Here is a 22,660-nt window from a genome sequence, read left to right on the forward strand (position 1 = left end):
ATAATTCTCTTTCTGATCTTCCAGGTCACTCTAGGTGCAAGAAGAGAGCATACTCAAGAGACTATTAAACTAATAACTTTCTCTTTTCTGATCCTCCAGATCACACTAAGTGCAAGAGGAGAGCATACTTTGAGAGGTTATCAATTTTCCTTCCTTGAAATTTTTTTTTTTTTTTTTTTTTTAAGGAATTGGCTACCTAGTTTCACTTCCCCGGCAACGGCGCCAAAATGTTTGGTCAATTTAGTGTGTTCTAAATTTCTAATTAAAATGTCAATCCGGGATTTGTAAACTGTTGAAGTGAGGTGTACTATATGTACAAGATGACCATTTTCTTAGTCTTTTGTCGTTTTTGAGTTTTTTTAGTTTGTTTTTGGATTTATCTTTTATGGATTCCCTAGTGTGTGATGGCGAAATTGAAAGTTAAGTATGGATGGTAATGGTGATTTCTACAGTGATTTTCCAAACTTAAAAGTGTTCAAAAAGAAAGCTCTAAACTAACTGTAATGAAATCAATTCTCAAGAGGAAGTAAATGAACCAAACAGTGAACTAGTGACAATGGCCCAGTATCCTTACTGCTGCATGAAAAAGAAAGTAAAAACTGAACTTAAAGCAACTCAAAGACTGAAAGCAAAGCAACTAAATCACACTACTTCAACCCCTGTTCTGATCCTTTACCCTTCAACTCAATCTGCCTATGGGGAGTAATCATAAACAAGCTGAGTAATATGATATCTAAATTGCAGGAAATTAAATTGCATAAAAGGGAACTAAGATTTAACTAATCACACTACTTCAACCCCTGTTCTGATCCTTTACACTTCAACTCAATCTGCCTATGGAGAGTAATCATAAACAAGCTGAGTAATATGATATCTAAATTGCAGGAAAGCAAGCTAAATCATACTACAATAAGTAATATTATGATTCCTTACTAATAGAGTCACTTGACTATACAAAGGAAATCATAAACAGATGAGTAATATGATGTCTAAGTAGCAGAAAAATAAATAAGCAAAACGCAATTTGAAAAATCACAGTGCTGGAATTAAACTTCATGAAATGAAAATCAGCAGCAAGGACAAGATGATCTCATGTCAGTAGTTATAAAAAAAAAATATGTAAATCTACCCGGGTTACCTACAACAAAACCTATAAAAGAAGCATTGACCAGCTAATAGTTAGAAAAGAAGCATAAAGGAAATATAGACAGCAAATGAACATCAGAACAGCACACTATATATACAAGCAATGATTAAAAAAAATAGTAAATGACAACAAGTAAGAAACTATACAAAGCTCTGGTGTACAGGGGCCCTCTGCAACCTCGGCCAGTCAATCACTTAGTCACAAATCAGATTCAAAAAAATTGTCTTCTCATGTATTTAAAGCATAGTGAAATGCAGTACAGTGGGCGACAACAGTCAAGATTACAATACAAAAGCTGATCTATTCAGCGTATATCAACGCGTTATTTATAAGAAGAAGGTGCTGCAACTAATTCCTAGATTTATGTTGCCAAGAGACACGTAAATCTCCTTGAGCCGAGATCCAGCGTGATGGTCATGAATTCATGGAGTGGTGGCTGCTTGGTTCAGTTCACGGGCTGCTCTCCAGGTGTGCCAGTACCTCCGGAAACTAAGGGTCGTGCCACGCAAACCTTCACATGGACAAAACAGAGTCGTGCCACCACAAAACTCCTCATTTGGCCCTTCCTTTGACCATCGTTGACCGTGACTGTTTATGAGTGATTTGGCTGATCTGAGGGGACACACCCCATGTACACGTCACGTGCAGCTTAACCATGTGGTTGGTTTCTCCATTGGACACCTGTAGCATAGCCTTTAACAAAATGGCTGCGGAAACTTGGGCTGGCTGCGAAAAGTGACAAGTTTCCGCAGCTGCTTGAACAAAAATCTAAATCAAACAACAGTCATAAACATAGTTAGGAAACCATTCCATAAGCTCTTTTAAGACTATTATGCAACGATTTGACAGCTTGGTGGATGAAGTAAATGGAAAAAGAAGGTTGAAATGGTATATAGGGAAGTGTAGGCTTGGGACTCAACACTACAGAAGGTTCATAAGAAACTATGCAACCATAACAGCCCCAATGGAGAGACTACTAAGGAAGACGGAGGAATTCATTTGGACAATAGATTGTTAAGAAACACTGGACAAACTAAAAGAAAGATTAGTAAGTGTGCCCATATTGGTGTACCCTGACTGGAACAAAATGTTCCATGTACATATTGATGCGTTTGGAATAGCACTAGGAGCAGTCCTTGCACAACCAGGAGAGAAGATGGATCATCCAATGTACTATGCAAGCATAAAGCTCTCCACGGTGGAAAAAAACTACACAACAACAGAACGAGAAGCTCTAGAAATGGTCTACTATCTCCAAAAGTTTAGGCACTACCTACTGGGTGTGCCATTCAAATTTTTCACAGACTATTCTACACTGAAATACCTAGTAAACAAGCCAGTACTGGAAGGAAGAATATGCAGATTCTACACTGAAATACCTAGTAAACAAGCCGGTACTATTTCAAGAGTACACATTTGAAGTAGTTGTTAAGCCAGACAGACTTAATGTAGGCCCAGATCACCTTTCTCGCCTGGAAATAGGGGAGAATGATGGAGCAATAGACGACCAATTACCTGATGTCGATTTATTCAGGATAGAAGCCATACCCGACCACCTGCATGAAATTGCTACTTTGCTCACAATAGGTAGTTGTCCACAGGGCTACACCGCAACACAGAAAAGGAACTTAGTGGTCAGAGCAACGGATTACCAACTCATAGCAGGACACCTTTACAAAATGGGCTTAGACCAGATACTCAAACGCCATGTCCTACATCACGAAAGAGAAGATATCCTATGGGAGTGCCACACAGGGGTCGTGGGAGGCCATGTAGGGGGTATGGAAACTGCAAGGAAAATACTAGAAGTAAGACTATGGTGGCCCACTGTACATAATGATTCGAAGGCATTCACCAACGAATGTGATGAATGTCAAAGAGTTGGAAGGCCTTCCCAACACGATGAGCTATCACTACACCCAGTCCATACGGTGCAGATATTCGATAAGTGGGTAGTAGATTTCATTGGTCCAATATCCCCACCAGCAAGACACTCTAAAGCCTGATACATAATCACCACCACAGAGTACCTATTGAGATGGGCAGAAGCCACACCAGTAAAATACTGCACAACAGAAACAACGATGCGATTCATTTTTGAAAATATCATCTCAAGGTTCGGATGCCTGAGGAGCCTCACAAGCGACCCGGGAACACACTTCCTAAATGAGACAATTCAGGTCCCATTAAAAACTTTTATGGTACAACATCAGAAGAGCAGTCCTTACCATCCATAAGCAAACGATGCAGTAGAGACATTCAATAAGAGACTGGAAAAAGGGCTAACCAAAATCGCTTCAGCCAACCGAGATGAGTGGGATGAAAGAATTCCAGCGACACTCTAGGCATATAGGACAACAGTTAAAAGACTCCACAAACAAACTCCATTCCATCTCATATACGACAGAGAGATGGTGGTGCTAGCGGAGTTCATACTACCTGGCATGTTGATTTCAGAGGCAACAGGTATGATTGATAGCAGTGCCTTGTGGGATAGACTGAGCCAGCTGTTAGAGCTCGATGAAACACGATTCCTGGCAGAGTTCCATCAATCTGTTGAGCAACGAAGACAGAAGGCTTTGCATGATAGGCACATCAAGAAGAAATAATTCGAAGTCGGTGACCAAGTGCTCCTCTATGACAACAAGTTCCTCAAGTTCCCAGGAAAACTACAGATGCACTGGTTAGGCTCATTCATAATTTCACATATAAAAGAATCAGGTGCGGTAAGACTCGCGCAACTGGATGGAGTCCTACTGCCAGGATGGGTGAATGGCGCATGCCTAAAACCCTTCCGCAAGTAATAAAAAAAATAGCATAATAAGGTTGCGACTAGTAGAGAGATACTGCAACTCATTTGGGGTCGGGGGGGGTAGTGTTAGTAGTGTCAGCAAGCTTAGCTGGCAGGAATAGTAGCCGTGCATGTCAAACCTCGTAAGCAGAATACACGTAGGTTCAAAATTTTTCCAAAATTGATGGCCGCACACATACACGTCCCATCCGTTGTACCAGTAGTTATTTCCTAATTAAGTAATCAATAAGGCAATTGTCAAGGTAGGGTCGCAAAATATTTCCCGTTAAGCAAAGAATTAGTTAATAAATAAGCCTTTCACGGCAGAATAGAGACACCATGCAGCCTACTCTGTACCTTCCAAACCCACGACATAGTTGGCACGTACCAGTCGGCCGACGAAGGCAAAAAGATAGCTAGAATGCATGGAAAGGTCGTTGGAGTAATTAGTTGATTAAAGCCTCGTCAATTAGGGGACATCGTGTCAGAATCGACTACATAAATCACAGGAGAATGTAGGGAATGGTAGAATTTCAAACACCAGAAGGATTCCAGGAGCACTCGGAAGAACAGGAGTAGGACAGGAGAAACAGAAGACCACCAGTGCAAATTGTTTACCGCAGGAGCGGAAAAATGGCAAAGAGAATCATATCAGTCCCACAAACCACTCTAGATGCAAGAATCGAAGTTCTGGACGACCTTTATGGGAAATATGACCAGTCGAACCTCATCGACAACGACTTCATAGATGGATTCCAATTTCCAGCAATGAAAAGGGAGGTATACGCAGAAGAATTTCAACGGGAGGATGGCACTAGAGCCTCCATAATCAAGGGAGAGTTCAAAGTGCTAAATAAGTCCACGCTGTTCAACCTAAGAAATATTCCTATGTTTGGCACCCAACTAGTTGCCATGCAATGCACCAAGCTACTAGCAAGTAGGATGCATGGAGGTTCGGTATGGATGGACAGAGAATACCCGATCCATGCCGAAGATATCTATCGATTGAACGGGTTGGAAAACATGGGGAATGCAGTCAACACAACATCCCAGGCTGGGGCAAAGCGAGGGAAGAAACCGATGGAGGACAATAGCTAGACCCGCTATGGGATGGAGCGGGGGGGAAAGGCGCGAAGCTAGATAGAATCAACAAAGATAACATCAGGTTCACCTACTACCTTATTGCAGGAAAGACGATGAGGCACATCACAAGAAATGAGTGCACCCTAGACATAATGTCAATAGTAGAACACTACTACCAAGGTGAGATACTCAACTAGATAGCCTTTGTACTCAACAAACTCTTTGAGGCATGTGAGGATGTCTACCGGCGGAACACTGACTTTATGTTCGGATATTTGGTAATGGCGATGGCAATGTGGAAGTGGAGGCCACCACCAAAGAGGCAGATGGCAACTATTACTAAAGATCAGCCAATTTCTCTCGGATATGAACCATGGAGGGCATCGGGGATCCCAACATAAAAGAGATCAATGAAACAACCTTCAAGAGCTAGTATGCATAGATGGTGGATGCCATTCAGTCCACAGAGAGAATACCCAGGACTCTCCTGGATGAGTTCTCAAGCAACCTCTAGTTCGGGGCCTCGCACAAGCATACTTATCTCAGACCATGGTGTGTCAACCCCACCACATTCAAATTAAGGCCACAAATATTTAGCCTGATAGAGGAGGCCTTGTGCAGAGAAGTAGAGTCCTGGCTGAGAGTGGCTTGCAAAATAACAGAAGGGAAGCCCAGGTACCTGTTCAGATCTTTGACGCCACAGAACCGAGAGGGATATGGTGCAGAAAGCAGTAGGAAACGAGCGGCAACTGAAGTACTCTAACCAATGGTGCTCCAAATGGAGGAGAAAATGTTCGAGGTAAGTAGGACACTCGCAAGCTTCGAGCCAGGTGAGTGTGACTATCCCGAACATTTTCAAGATTCAACTATGTTGTTCCCCATTATACCGCCACCCCTCTCAATGAAACCTCCCATGGGTGTAGCCTAGGCTCCCTCCCCAACACCAGTACCCAGGCCACAAAAGAAGCAAGTTATCCGCACCCCCCAAGTCAAAAATCCGACTGCCAAAAAGCCGAAAGTTAGCACCCCAGCCCCAGTTGTCGACCTCACTGTTGAGGTCGAACACCAAATTCCTGCAACTGCCATAGTTGAGGAAATCCCTGCCACCGCAACCGCTACAGTACAACTGTCGTGGGAGTCATCCCCGCAAACAACTTCCACCTCTACAATGGTGTCCGAGCTCTTCCCCTTCGGCCATTGACGACCATCTGTGAAAGTAGAAGTTCAGTCAACTGGATGGAAAGAAGGTGCCACCTCGACCTTAGGGATGCCACCCACTAAGAGTACAACACCGATGCTGGGACTGGACCCACTAACTGGAAGATGCCTGGATACCAGTTGGTAGGGAGAAAGGACTGGCCCGTACCTACCCACTCTCCCTATAAATATCACAGCCCCCCCAAACCCTAGTATCACCCCAGCAACACCACAGTTCATCCCACCATCACAACAACCATCCCAGCAAGAGCATTCACCCACCTCACATTTCGATAAGTCCATTGCAAGCAGCCTACCCTTACAACAACAATTTCCAAAACCATACACAATATGAGCTGATACACTCTATCACTAGTCATCAACCCAGATATTTTCTTGCATTCAACAAGTAGCCCACAAGGCCGAGAGCCTACATGAGAAACTGGATAAGGAACATGAGTAGCAGAAGATGCAATTGCTCGCAATAACGGAAGAACGAGACTGCTTGCAAGAGGAAAATATAGGATTGCAATCACAAGTGGATCATCTTACTCAGAGGTTCCAATCCATGTGGCCAACCATCACCAAAGCCAACACGGAAGCACCGATGGACATGTCCACATGCGCCTTGATCGACTGTTGTGATCATATACAGACGGCGTGCATACACCTAGCAACTACAAATGTAGAAATGAAGAGGAAGCTAGAGACCGTCAGGTCTGCGCTGCCAGACCCTGTAGAAATCTATGAAATCTCAGTCGAAAGAAAGGTACGAGAGCTTGAGACAAAGAAACAAGCACTAGCCGACACCCTCATCGATGGATACACCTTAATGGGCAAGGTCCACGACTGGTTAAGCATTCTAGCTCTGAAGAATCACCAGGTCTACCCGTTGCGAGAGAAAATTCAATCTCCATTCATCGGCACAAGGGCGTGCATAGACCCTGCTTAGCTCCAACAAATAAGTGAACAAATCGACGTCCTCCAGGCCCAGGTTGACGCAATTGAGGAGGAGTCGGCAAGGATGAAAACAGTAATCTGAGACTTGTGGCCCTCGGTTCAGATGCATGTCCTACTGTTAAAGGAGGCATGCAACTCAAGCAACCATCAATTGGATGACCTGTAGATCTAACGACTGACAACCTTAACATCACAATCAGCTGAAGTATTCACACAAAGCGCAGACACAATCCTCGCAAACTAGGACTTGGATATCCAGCGATACAATGAGTTCAGGCAGCAGACAACAACAACAGTCCCTGAGTTGGAGCCTTCATTTGGAATGGAGGAGCCACAAGGTCAAGAAAGGGCCACAGAAACAAATTCCACACCACAGGCTAGGATTGAGATGGAAGAGATGCCTATTCCACAAGAAAGTATCGCAGCAACAGAGGTGTCGACACAATAGACAGTGGAAACAATGTCAGTAGCAACACAATCGCCACCCATAGAACTCATGGAAACAACAACAGAGCCGCCAAAGGTCGAAATGAGTTGACTCAGGGACGAGTCAAGAAATTCTGGTTGGGGCCTGTTGGAGCCTTCGTTAATTTTGAAGAGTTTTGACCAGTTTTTACCAACCATAGGGCGGGAAAGGACAAATGGCAGCAACAGTTGGGCGGCAGAACGAGCAGTTGTTGAAAGGTGATGGCAAGGTGGCAACGGAAGGCAAAGGCATCCAAGGAGACGGGAAAGCGCAGAGGCAACCAAGGAAGCAAGCAGCCAAGCAAGAACTGGCAGTCCAGGCAACCGGGAAGGATATAAAAAGAGGAAGAACAGAAAAGAAGAGGTTGTTGTTGTTGTTGTTGATGTTGGGTTTTGTTGATCATTGGGGTTGTTGTTGAGGACGGACCCGCCAGACTCTGAAGCATTTGGTTTCCGAGGAGGTACACAGACATAAGAGCAGAAGCAGGAAGAGCTAGAAACCAAGGAACTGGGTTGCAGAGAAGATCTGGCCCGAGTTACTGAGCCGGGTATTTTATGATTGTTTATGGTGAGATGCCAAGTTATACTGTATTCTATTCTATTGCTTTAATGTAATCAAAGTTGATGGTTGTTAAGACTCATAACGCATTGCGCATCATATTCAGTGGTCTTATTAAAATTTTAAATAGTCTCCTTGTTGCATGAAGATGGTACTTGCTAGATCGATACTAGAATGATGTTAGTTCTGTGGTATTTATGATGAATCCATGTGTATGAGTTTAAGGTATCATTATCTTTGTTTCATGTATTATGAATGCATATGAGTATGACTCCCTGTGTTCAACTGATATCCCCTCGACTCCATGCTGAGCCCTTCTCCCCTTTTGGTCGCGGCGCGCTTCGGGTGAGACTCCTTCCCCTTCAGGGTGAGGTGAAAATGCCAACGTTGTCCTAGACTACAGCGGATCATTGTTGGCCTTCCGTGCCTTAACCCAAGGTCTTTTCCCTGATGCCTCTTTCGAGCCAACACATCTGGAAAGAGTGAAAGTTTGTCCCCTTACGGACCACCAACAAGTTATTCCAAGTGGTATGGTTTCCCTTGAATGCCGATAATGAATCAACTTGCATCCATGAATTTTCTAGAAATGATTTTCTTTAGTGCTAATTTGACAACTCAATTATAATAATTTTTTCCACTATTTAAAAAACATAAATACTTTTCTATGGTTAAAAAATGTCTTTAAACCCAATATACCCAATATAATAAATATAAAAAGCCAAACACTAACACAATTAAATAAAAAACAAATGTCAAATATAATTCAAAATAATAAAATAATTTGTAATTATTTCAACACTCATTGAAATGTTGTCATGATGATTGCAATGCTGGCATTTTGGCATATGAGCCAACTTGTACTATTATATTATTGAAAATATGTTTATTATTATGTCAAACCAAATTTTTAATAAGTTAATGTTATTGTATTATTAATGTTGTGTTATTATTTTTTTTAATTATGTTTTATATAATAAAATATAAAATATAATTCTTTTACAATTAATTTACTTGAATTTGATGTTTAGTATGATCTTCCATGGTTGGTTTCCTTTTTTGTTTTGGCTATTTTTGTGTAGCAAACGTATTTTCATAAGTGTTATGGTTGTTTTTAAGTTTTTTGTAAAATGTAAGAAAGAATTTTACAAATTTTTAAATGTTAAATTAGTCATTTTAAAAGTTTTAACATTATATTATTTTCCATTTATATAATGTTTATTTATTAAAGTTTTTATGGCGGGTTTCCTCATCTAATAACCCTTGCAATCATAATAACAATTTGCTACCAATTTCCTCAAGCAAGTGAATATTTTCTATACTTATGTTTGTATGATGAGTATGGACATGCATCTAGGATTTTGGATAGTCTTATTAACCTTTTGGTTGTGCCAAAATCAAGGGAATTTCATCCTGCTAAAATTCACTATTGCACCTTGGCTCTTCTATGTAGACCCTAACCCATGGCAATGATTTCAGAGGTTATATGAGCTAGTTTAATTATCAAGCTTTCACCAACAAGTGTTTCCATTCAAAACTGAATTTTTCTTTGGCCTGTATTTAGGGTCTTGTTGTTTCTTATTATGGATAGAATATCTTTTCTCCTTTCTTCTATGACATAATGTTGGGTGAGGCTCCACTCCTCGACCCTTCCATAGTTACTGTATTCTCTCTCCGGGAATCTTAAGAATTCCTCCTATGCAAACTCCCTATACATCGCACATTTTCATCCTATGTTGCCTTCAAATTATTTATGGCAATGCTTGTCCCTTTCTCACACCTTGTCACCATGTTGTTATAAGTTCTTTGTTCATCCCTTATCCCTCTTTCTTCAAGCTCCCTCTTCCCAAATATCATGCCAAGGTTTGGCCCTTCCTCAAGACATTGAGGATGACACAGAAGGAGACACCAAAATCCTTCAACAGTATAGATAAATACGAAAAGGTCTGCAAGTTCTTATTGGGAGAATACTCCTCAAGCCATATATTAGGAAATATATATTGTTGAATATGGAGCTTAAGTAGAGAACCATTTCATCCCATACATGGAAGTGGAATGGGATGTTAGACATTGGATTCTGGATATAGGAAATACCAACACCAAGCACATCTACACCTTCATACCATTGACATATACTAGTAGATCAAGATTATAATGGGATAAATTTTAGTGGAGAAGGATGATGCCCAACAAGAGATCCTCCTTTGCATTAATGAATTGCAACTTCAACTTAAAATACTAAACGCCCTAATCTCTCTACTGATGAAAAATTTATTTGATATGTAGTCCTCTAGCTACGGGGAGGACATAGTCGACTCTAATTCTATATAGGTGAACTCCCCCACCATTTGAATGTTTAAGTTTTTAATTTCTGCTCTCTACTTTTGGATGAATAATAAGCAAGATATCTAGAACTGTAATGGGTTTAGTTTTCCTGGTATTTCTACAAACTCTATCAAATTTTTCAATTCGTATAACCATGCCATAAATTTTGGACTATTTTTATGGCCTAAAACCACATACTTGTGCTACTAATCAAGTTTCCGTAATCACAAACCAATAGGCACACATTAAACATACTATATTTTTTTATTGAAGGAAATATAAAATCAGATTAACTTACAAAAAAAATCCTTCAATAATCACTAATCACTAGTCACTAAGTTCTTTCATCTTCAATAAATAATAAAAAATTGTGTCCCCTTCCTCCATTTGCATGGAGGACAACACATATTTCACATAAAAGAGCTTGATTTAATATGAAATCCCATGCATTTCCATAATTGTGTCCTTACTAAGGATGATTCTTCCACATCCTACACTTGTAAGCATCTTATTAGTGATTATTATCTTCATAAACACACCATTTCTCAATTTTAATAGTCATCTTGGCTTATGCATACTCTATTTTCTAGTACTGCAAATTCATCTACATGTACCTCTTTAAACACTTTCTCAGTTCAAAATTTCACATATATATATGATGATGATGATTATCCATTGTTTCCATGCATTAAATTCATCCCTAATGAATATTCAACTAGGATGTAGATAATACTTGTGAGTGGAGCCAAATAACAATTGTTACTATGAATTGCTTTACTGCACCCTATATCTTTTCTAGTTTTCTTACAACCTATACAAACCTTACTTTGTCATTGCGACGACCTATTTTACCCCACCTAAACATGTTTTTTTGTTTGTTTATCAAGTTGTCTATGATCCTCCAGGCTTGATTTGTGGCTTGAGGAGTCGTGACCCAAGGGAATCTAATCCATCAAAGTCACCTGGGATCGCGTCCGGCCTAGGCCACCCTAGCCTTTAGTTGACTGGATTTTTAGCATGGCTCCTCCCCCTAACACATGGCACAACCACCCCAATGAGGCTCATCCTCAACTGGTTGTGCTCATAAAACTTGACCCCACCTAAACATATTATTCAAATACTCAAATTATATTACTAACTATTAAAACATATACTCTTATTATTAAAATTTATTCTTATTACTAAAATTTATTATAAACTACTTAATACTACTTCTAATTACCCAACCTATATCTCAAGCCTATTTTCCATTCACTCAAACCTCTCCCACGACTTAAACCTCTCCCATGACTTTTACAACTCTATTGTGATAATCTATTACTATTCGCTCTATTTACCACTACCTCAAAATGCATACATAGTTATTATACGTTATATGACTTATGTTAAAGTACATGCACTACTGCGACACACTTTTTGCACACACAAAAAAACATATGTGTTATTTTTATGCCTCAAAAAAACATGCCTTTAGCATGTTGCATCATTTTTATACCTGGAAAACTATATAGATATAACCTAATGTGTTTTTTCTATATATTAAAAAGCATGAAAACAACATGTTTTGATTTTTTATATGCTCCAAAAATGCTAATTAATACACACTACTCCGAAGGCCTAAGATAGGTTACTTTCAACTCTCGATATTAATTTTTTTATAATTTACTACATTACCTAACTATTTATTTGCATTTAAAATACACTATGTATTAAATTGAATGATCAAATATTTAATTTATTAAAAAAAACAAAAAAATTATTTTTAATATAATATTTTTTTATTTTTTTTATTATTATATAGAAAATATTCTGAAGTGTTATCTAATTATTTTAGATACTTCAACTCTCTATATTAATTTTTTTATAATTTACTGCATTACCTAACTATTTATTTGCATTTAAAATACACTATGTATTAAATTGAATGATCAAATATTTAATTTATTAAAAAAAACAAAAAAAAATATTTTTAATATAATATTTTTTTTATTAATATTTATTTATTTTTTTATTATTATATAGAAAATATTCTGAAGTGTTATCTAATTATTTTAGATATTACAATTTTAGGTTCTAATTTTTTTAAATAATTTTTAGTAAAATCAATTTTTTTTTTGTTATGTTTTGATTTTTTATATTTTCTAAAAATGCTAACTAATACACACTACTCGGAAGGCCTAAGATAGGTTACTTTCAACTCTAGATATTAATTTTTTTATAATTTAGTACATTATCTAACTATTTATTTGCATTTAAAATACACTATGTATTAAATTGAATGATCAAATATTTAATTTATTAAAAAAAAATTATTAATTTCTATTTATTTTTTTAATACAATATTTTTTTATTAATTTCTATTTATTTTATTATTATTATATATGTATAAGCGAATATCCTAAAGTGTTATCTAATTATTTTAGATATTAAAATTTTATGTTGTAATTTTTTTAAATAATTTTTAATCAAATCATTTTTTTTGGGTTATGTTTTGATTTTTTATATGCTCCAAAAATGCTAACTAATACACACTACTCCAAAGGCCTAAGATAGGTTACTTTCAACTCTCGGTATTATTTTTTTTATAATTTACTATATTATCTAACTATTTATTTGCATTTAAAATACACAGTATTAAATTGAATGATCAAATATTTAATTTATTCAAAAAAACAAAAAAAAAAAAACTTTTTTTAATACAATATTTTTGTATTAATTTTTATTTTTATTATATATATATATATATATATATATATATATATTATATATATATATATATATATATCATCCAATATCTTAAAGTGTTATTTAATTATTTTAGATATTGAATGATGAAATATTTAATTTATTAAAAAAAAACAAAAAAACTTTTTTTTTAATACAATATTTTTGTATTAATTATTATTATTATTATTATTATTTAAAATACACAGTATTAAATTGAATGATGAAATATTTAATTTATTCAAAAAAACAAAAAAAAAAATAACTTTTTTTAATACAATATTTTTTATTAATTTTTATTATTATTATATATATATCATCGAATATCCTAAAGTGTTATTTAATTATTTTAGATATTGAATGATCAAATATTTAATTTATTAAAAAAACAAAAAAATTATACAATATTTTTGTATTAATTTTTATTATTATTATTATATATATATCATCGAATATCCTAAAGTGTTATTTAATTATTTTAGATATTGAAATTTTAGGTTGTAATTTTTTTAAATAATTTTTTATCAAATCATATTTTTTGTTATTTAAAATCTATTTTTAAATATATAAATAAATTCAACAAGAGTGAGATACAAAATAAATTCAACACTTTAAAAATTCCCAAAAACATTTAAATAAATTATATAAAATTTCACCTATCAAAATCGTAATTTAAACAAATTCTTAATAAATTTCAAATAAATTTAACTAAAATACAACTCACAAAAACTTTCAAACCATAAAACAATTAAACTATAACCCATCTTAATCACACAACCTTATAAATATATTTAAATAATATTTATTTTTTAATACTGAAACTCCACTTTATACCAATATAGATATATTTAAATAATATTTATTTTTTAATACCGAATCTCCACTTTATACCAATACAACGATGTAAATCCCCAATAACAAATAAAAGTCATAAAGAAAGGTGCATAACAACCTAACTGAAAGTACAAACTAATGTAGCTCCTCATTCCAAATCTTCACATTTCGCTTTGATGAAAACCCAATAAAAAGATTTATTCGTTGTTAACATTACACACGCCTTATCAAACTTATTCATGCCACTAACTTATTAAACACGTTTACATTTTTTATTGTTTAATTTATTATGAACTATATGAGGACTTTCACACTTGTAAATAATTCATTATAAAAAACAACAAACATGAATCATGTAAATTTTATTTAAATTATTTATTTGTGATGTTGAGAGGTATTTTTTTTTAGCTTTGAGTAATAAAGGTTGTTTTGTTTAAAATTTTAAATGGTTAAAATAAAATAGAGATTAAATTAAAAAATATAAAATAATAATACAGCTTGAGTGAGCTTAATGGTTAAGAGTATGTGTTTCCTCGTAAGAGTTTACAGTTTCAAAACCAGAGGGGGTAGAGTATGTATGTCTTGGTAGATTTAGTAGTCAAATCACTGTGCGGAGGTGGGTCCCTTGTACCACAAACAAGGGGGTCTCATACACCAATTTGATGTGGGGGGTCTCATACACCAATTTGGTGTCTGGCTTGGCTGTGACCTTAAAAATGGATATTATTATTATTATTATTTATAAAAAAATTTAGTGGGTATAGTTAGAGAAGTTAACTCCATATCTACCCAGCATTGATAGAGATCAAATTTCTTTTCACTCTAAAAAGAATTTGCACCTCAAAAACTTTGATCCATCTAGAGCTTTGTAGATCTTGAGTTAAGATGGATCTAGACTAGTTTATTTTTTTACAATAATATATTTAATATGAATTCAACATATTATTTATTAAAATTGCATTGAATTAGATGGGAAAGATAAAAATTATTCCTCTACAACTCAAACTAAATTTAATTGAAAATTTTATTAAGTATTTATAGTTACAAAAATTTATGTACTTCAAAAATAAGAAATACACATAAATTTATATTAATTTATTATTTTTTATATAAGTTAGTTTTTTTCCTTTTTCTTCCGCTTTTTTTTGTTTTTTTACATTGAATATTCCATTTTTTTCTTTAATTTTTAATTAATGTCATTATATATAAGTGTATATATGTAAAGAGTCAATTAGATTTATTTTGGGTGGTTGAGATACATGTTGTTATTATCATTTTTCAAATTCTATTTTACAAATGACATGTCAAGCTCTTAATGAGTAGATTATTGCAATGGCTTCAAGCCTAGTTGTTGATTGACATTATGCCTTAAAGATTGTAAAATTTACCTTAAGTATTATCCTTAAATAAAAGAAATACTCAAAAATTTACAAGAACTTGAAAAAAAAAAAAAATCCATATTCATACACATAAGATATTGTAGATATTCCAGCTATAAAAATACCTTGTTTCTCTTTGGGAAATAAAATTATGGTGTATCCCATGCCAACACTGACAAACTTAGCCAATTCAAGATCAAAATTAAAATGCTCCTGATAAATTTGTAATGATTTATAAACCTGTCTCGACAATTTTTCATTGAAATTAAATAGATTTGAATTTCTCATCATTAGAAGTTGCACAATGTGTACGCCCGAAGACTTTTGATACCTTTGAATCTATATGTGGAATTAGTGTTGTCAACTCCACCTAATTTCTACATGTTTTGAGTTGGATTGGCTCATTGAATTCCAATTGCCTCTCATTAATAAATGTTAAATCATCCATTCTTTGGCTTCTTAAAATGGTTTTTATTTATTTATTACATATTTTTGTTGCGACAACATACATAAGGTGCACTTAACAACATAGATGAAAACGATGATCATGTAATGTTTTTAAAGCTAATAAATTAGGATTTAAAAAAAAAATGATACTTTATGTGTATTGTGAAAAGAGAAGAGAAAGATGACCTACAATATATAACTATATATAACTAAAAAAGAGTAGAGGCACATCTTATCCCTAATTTTTATTATTATAAAAACTAGCTTTCTTATATCATAGTGAGACTAACCTAACTAAATTTTGCATTGTAGTGATCTATTAACACCATTTAATTTGGTTGCTTTCAATGAGGGAGGTGCCAATGGGGTATTTATTCCGCTAAAGATGTTTAGTATTTGAACCCTGCACCAACCACCAACATACATTGATAAGTGTGGGCATAAGCATTAGCACATATACATCTTTATTGTTCATATATTTAAATTAGCATCATCTTACCACAATGAGGCTAACACATCCTATTTAACATTATGAGCAAACCATTAGCACTAATTTCACTACCTTTAACTCAGCGACAAATGGGGGATTTGTATTTCACCAAGTCACTTAAGACATACCTCTAACCACAATGGTAAGCACAAATCCACGAGCATGAGAAAAAGCACTAACATGTCACTTGGTAGGACTTGAATTCAGTGAGGGATTTAAAAACACTAACATGTCACTTGGTAGAACTTGAATTCAGTAAGGGATTTAAAAACACTAACATGCCACTTGATAGGACTTGAATTCAGTGAGGGATTTATTGTCCCCATCCTTGTTAACTCTACAAGCCATTGTTGACAAACCTTTAACCTTTTACAAATGAGAATTTTATATATAATTTTTTTAATCTTTTTAGATATATGATACATCTTTTTTTCTTTCTTAATCTTTTAGGTATATGATAAATATCTAAATAAAATAGATTTATGTTAATATCATTTCACTACTTTTAAGTGAATTCAGTGGAAATGTAATTCTTCTATATCAACTCCCTCTCATTCAATTAGAGATTATAAGTTCAACCCTTGACCATGGGAAAAGGGCCTAGATAGAAACATGGGGTTGTAATGATCCCCGAAGCCATTTTATGGCGTGAAGGTGTATTTTTTTTTTTGTAAATTAAAAAACTTTATTGCATCAGAATGTCTTCAAAACCAGAGTACATGTTGTTACTTATAATCATATATGGGGATTCTCATCGCCTCCAGGGAAATCAGGAGAATCCTCTAACTATCCTTCTCAAAGAGACCCAAAAAACAAACCAGACATTCTTGTTAGAGTCACATTGAAGATGCCCTTCAACATGGGCTAGCCTTGCATTGAGCCTATCCACGAAAAAACTTTGGTTCCTCAACAACCTTTTAATATCCTCCAGCAAAGCAAACACATTGTATCCCTCCATTTGTTTATCCTTCAGTACCAAACCAAGAAAGGTCTTCATATGCTAGCGTAGTGCAAATAAGTTGACGTATTGTTTTCTCTATCCCTTGGTGTGGCCAAGGTTGGGAACTCAGCAAGAGACCTCCTCTAATATCTCAGAGTTAGAATAAGATTGCTTCTCGGCACCCACCATGATCTCTAAATTTCTAGTTTCTCACCGAGTCTTAGGAGGTACAGCATTAAAATAAGGCGTAGCCAAGTCATGGGAAAATAGTTGGGCCTTGTGTTGGCCTTGTGAACTACTGTCGCCACCACCCGTCCCAGATCCAATGTGTTTCCTGGGATGCATGACAAGTGAGAGGGGCTCATACCTCAAATTTCCACAGGAGCACACGTGACCAAAAGTCTAACGAGAATGCCCAAATGTTACATGAACACTTGTAGAACATAAACTGACAATATAACCAACATTGACTCTAACCAATTCACACCAGATTAGGCCAAGAGACGAATCACTCCTACCAAGCACGCAAGGGCAATAATCACCCCAACCCTTGAAACCCATTGTATTCTGAGAATTCAAACAAAGCCATGTCTAAAGAGAAATTGAATTTACAAGTTGGAAATCTATGTCAAGTTGGCCTACATAAACATAATTCGACCCCCCTCTCCTCAATAGTTGCGACGGTTCGGTGATTAAAACTTGTATAAATACAAGTCTTTTTGCCTCCAAATTCAGTGATTAACTTAGTCAAGGAGGAAATAGAAGATTCAGACCTAAGGAGATGAACAAGGAGGTTCATATTTCATGAACCTAGGAGTTGTTTTAAGGAGCAAGATTCAGTGTTCTATCTCTCTTTTGATTAAGGCTTCTTGGAGGATTATTCTGAACAATTTTGAAAGTTGTCTTCTATTGGAATTCATCCTTTTTGGTGGTATATTTTGGAGCATAATTATGAATATTCTGGAGGTACTACTTCGACCTCGTTGTGGCACAAAATTCAGTCTAAGACTCAACCTATTTCAGATCTGTGACAGAATGTGGAAACACAAACTCTGGTACATTGTGGAAACTTATACTAAGGAAAATTGTAGTATATTGACAGACTTGACTTTGGCAGACCTTAGTCCTTGAATGTGGTAGACTCAGATCTATGACTATGTCTTGTGACAAAGCATAGTGACAGAAACTTCAACCTTGTAGAGTGCAGACGTATGCTCGGTTTGGGAGCAACATCTTTTTGTATCTTTTGAAGCACATTTGAAACTATCTTGAAGACATGCTTAGAGTAGATCTGGATCAGTCTATGAGGTGACTTTGAATTAGTTTATGAGCAAAGTTTGCACTATGTTGAGAGCATACTTGGATCAGGTTTTCTATCAGACTTTGAAGTTCTTTGAAGCCTCTCTTTTGGGGACAAACTTGATGTTCTTTGGAGCAGTTTTGAAGATTTTATTAGAAACATGTAAAGCATCTTTGGAGTAGTTTGTGAAGAAGTTTATTGTAGTAGTTATGAATTTATCTAGATGATGTTTTGAAGCAATTATTAAAGTCTTTGAAGCAATTAAAGGTTGGAGCCTTATTGAAGTATCGTACAAGTTGGAGCCTGCTTTGCTAAATAGAGGATTGAAGCCCTCATACAAGGTTGGAGCCTTGTGAGAGACTTGGTTGGACACTGGATTTATATTTGAGGATTAGACTAGTTAGAGATTTTGTTGTATAGGTTGGGGCTTGAATTTTTGTAAAGGAGGATTGGTGTCCTCACTATCTTCATCAATAAATTTTTTTTGTTCTATTTCTTGTGTTCTGATTTAACTTGTGATAGAAATCTTAATTGGCATAATATAATAATTGAAAGAAAGACTGATTCACCCCCCTCTCATAGTGTTTCCAACATGTTGGGGGCGAGCTGCGCCCCCAGCCCTTTAATGCCCATCACATCGATAGGGTGGCGGCTCACCCCATGAGGCCCCCTTTCATTCTTTGTGCCCAAGGGTGAAGGTGTACATTTCAACTTTCACTTTTAGGAGGCAAATTTAAACTAAGACAAACTTATATTAACCTCTTAAAATTTACATCTAATATATGTTTCTTTAAATATTTGTAAATGCTTGATGTGTACTTAATAAGCATCAAGTGGGTGACTTTTGTATAAATAATAATAGGGAATACATATCTTGTGGTGTTTTAGTATTGCTTTTATGATTATAAATTTTTTCTTTTTCTTTTTTAAATTCAATTTAAGTAATATTTAATTTTTTATTTGAAATCTCTCCTATCTAAATAAAAGTGTGGTTAATTATTTAAAGTTTTGGTATTTTATGCTAGAATATAGCAATACAAAGGTGTGTTTAACTATTCTAAATTTTGTTTTTTCTTATTTAAATATAATGATATAATTCTTTGTGAGATTGCAATTTTTGTTATTTAAATTATATTTTTAAATTTGTTTATAGATTCAGCTGAATAAAAAATTCCTGAAACATAATTACAACTAATCCTTGCTGTATTTCAAAGTAATATTAAATTCGAATATAAATATAAATATAAATAAGAGCTAAAATGAGAGCTGAGAGCTAAAATGAGAGCTAAATGAGTTGAGCGTGTGAAGTTGTACTGCCAAAACCTCCCCACCCTTCAAAACCAAAGTTTCATTCCGGATCATAACAGAAACAACCCCTGAGAATCCCACCCTTCAAAACCAAAGTTTCAGACCGAATCATAACAGAAATAACCCGTGAGAACATTACAAGAAAATGAATTTCCATTGGGCAGTGGTGAGCTAGCAGTCAACATGGTACGCGAAAATGACGCAGCCAGCAAAAAAAACTGTATCAATGAACAGACGAATCTATTCAACACGTTCTGTAGTTGTGGATAAGGACTGTAAGAACAGTAACAAAGGGGAGATTCTGGTCGAGCAGTCCTCGGATTCAAATTTGACTGGCCGGTAGTTGGTGTTCTGCACGTGAGAAGGCACGGCACCCCAACCATGGAGTGTGTCCATTTGTTGGTTTATTAATATTATTATTTTAATACAATTAATAATTCTGATTAACAGCTGGATGCTTTAGATTTGTTTCAACCCCTATTTCACGCAACCACCATGGAAAGAGTCTTAGTTGCCTGCAAGGCAAGCAAGCAAAAACAAAAACATAGGGAAAGTCCATCAGATAAGACAAACTTTACCAGGATCATATGTTGGAATTTGGGTTCGAACCTGTGACCCCAGGCCTCTACAGCCTGGAATTGTCTTTACCCCACAATTTTGGGGCAGGACAGGACATTGAGGTACAGTTTTGGGTTGAATAGGGCATTGATTGTTTCTTGGTCTGCCCATTAGGGACTTTAATGGGTACCTGAGATTTAGCGATGGCCAGCTGAGTGGACTGAATTCGTGGCATTACAGTTCTGCCAACTGTAAGAACTTTGCTGAATTAGCGGCACCTCCTGAGGTTATGGAGGACCATTAGGAGTTAGGACCCTTTAGCGAAGGGACAGGAGGGCGTCCCTGGCCCAGTTGGCACAGTCCATTTGTGCAAATCACCATCGTTGTTGATGGAGTTGAATTCAAAGCGACAGGCCCGAGGAATTTCAATCCAAAATTAGGTGAGTTTTGTAAGAAAAAAATATTCACAGCTGTTTCTTGTTCTAGGGTACCCACAATCTGTGTGGGGTTCGATTTTGTTTTTTTAATTTTTTATAACCTTTTATAAATCCATTGGGATTCTTCCTTCTTCAACAAAGTAATCTTGTGCCTAATCTCCTCTGCGCAATTTTGGCTATTTAATGGACAGTTACACATCACCATCTAATAATCTCTGAGGCGAGGAGGAATCAGTGCGAGCATTAGGGATTGGATTGATTGATTCGACTTGGTGAGAGCTGGCAAGCCAGGTTATGCTTCCTCTGCTGTCTGGTTCTTCTCAGAGGCCATTAATAGCTTCATCTGCACCCCTGCAAGGTCAGTACAATCCTTATTCTAATGCCCAAATCGTTGATTTATTTGCTTTCTGTAAGTGGGTAAATTATTTTGGTTCGTTGTGATGCAGGCTTTGGTGTCAGAAACATAAACATGAATGGTGTTGTACCCATTTTGAAGACCAGTCAGCAGCCATCCTCATCTTCCTGCTTCCATCCTCCTACAGCAGGTTTAACAAATATGCAAACATGGGAGAATAATACTAGATTGAAACTGAATCCAGCTCCACCCTCAAGGCCAGCAGCAGAAATTAGTTCAAAATCCATGGCTCCTCCACCATCAACCAAATTAAACCTTCCACCATGCACAACAAATTCCACAGGATCTTCCAGCAGCATGACTTATGGGTCTTGTCCTCCAAGCTCCTCCCACTCGGGCTCTGAAGAAGAGGAGCAACAGCAGCAGGGGCAGCAGAAGGAGAAGAAAAAGAATGTAATTGATGAGAGAAAACAGAGGAGAATGTTGTCCAACAGAGAATCTGCAAGGAGGTCCAGAATGAGAAAACAACAGCACTTGGATGAGCTCAGAGCGCAGATAGTCCAACTGAGGGCAGAAAACAATCATATTCTCAGCAAATTCAATCTTACCTCGCAGCATTATTTGCAGGTGGAGGAGCAAAATCGTATTCTCAGATCTCAAGCCATTGATTTGTATCAGAAGCTTCAGGCTGTGACCTCCATGCTGCAGCAGCAGCAATCTCTGGGTAACTTTGATGATTTGGATTTTCAGAATTCAGCCTTCTGCTGAGCCTTCAGTTGCATCTGATATTCTTCAGTAAGCCTTCCAACACCATACCCAGCTTTAGATCATCTACACAATTTTGTGATGCACTGGATATTGAAGAGGCCTCATAGAGACCCAATTACACAGGTGTAATGTGAAAGAGATCCATGTATCCGCCTCTTTGTTCTGCATATCAATTTTCACCATTTCATTTATTGTAATAGGCATAGATGCATGGCTAGGCTTCCTTATTTCTAGAGAACTCTCATTTTCTTGCCCTCTGGTAAGTTCAATTTGCCCAGAAGGAAATAAAAAAGCTTGTCCCTGCGCCATTAATTTCTAGCAAGATTCCCTTGCAAGCACCAGTTTTGATTTGATTGAAAGTAGTTTCAATTTTTCTCTGTTTGAAACTTGTGAAACTCATTTACAAATCTAGTCTGGAGCGACGATCAGTCACAGGGAAAATCCCACCATTGGATTCCTTCTTCAGCTACAACAGCAGTTAGGGTTATATTGGTCAACTTCAGAAGCTTGCAACTTCAAGTCCAACATAAAAGTTCATGGATAGTTATTCAAAACTTCCTACAAATATATGTCCATAGAGATTTTATTTTTTTAGG

At 36.2% G+C, this 22,660-nt stretch overlaps 1 protein-coding gene across 2 annotated transcripts; it reads left to right on the forward strand.

Annotated features, from left to right (window-relative positions):
- The first annotated feature begins 20,803 nt into the window (after nt 1-20,803).
- Nucleotides 20,804-22,382, forward strand: LOC149198475 (uncharacterized). 2 transcript variants are annotated; one of them, XM_089399290.1, is made up of 3 exons: nt 20,804-20,944; nt 21,133-21,299; nt 21,388-22,382. In XM_089399290.1, the coding sequence occupies exons 2-3, from the start codon at nt 21,236-21,238 to the stop codon at nt 22,062-22,064; spliced, it is 741 nt and encodes a 246-aa protein (XP_089255416.1). In that variant the 5' UTR covers nt 20,804-20,944; nt 21,133-21,235; the 3' UTR covers nt 22,065-22,382. The 2 variants fall into 2 exon arrangements, with proteins under 2 accessions (XP_089255416.1, XP_089255415.1); XM_089399289.1 differs by lacking the exon at nt 20,804-20,944 and having other exon boundaries at nt 21,077-21,299.
- Nucleotides 22,383-22,660: the final 278 nt, after the last annotated feature.

The sequence above is a fragment of the Pinus tabuliformis genome, chromosome 2_1 (genome assembly GCF_031772625.1).
Source record: "Pinus tabuliformis cultivar Carrire ecotype Pingquan chromosome 2_1, CPIR1, whole genome shotgun sequence".
Classification (NCBI taxonomy): Eukaryota; Viridiplantae; Streptophyta; class Pinopsida; order Pinales; family Pinaceae; genus Pinus; species Pinus tabuliformis.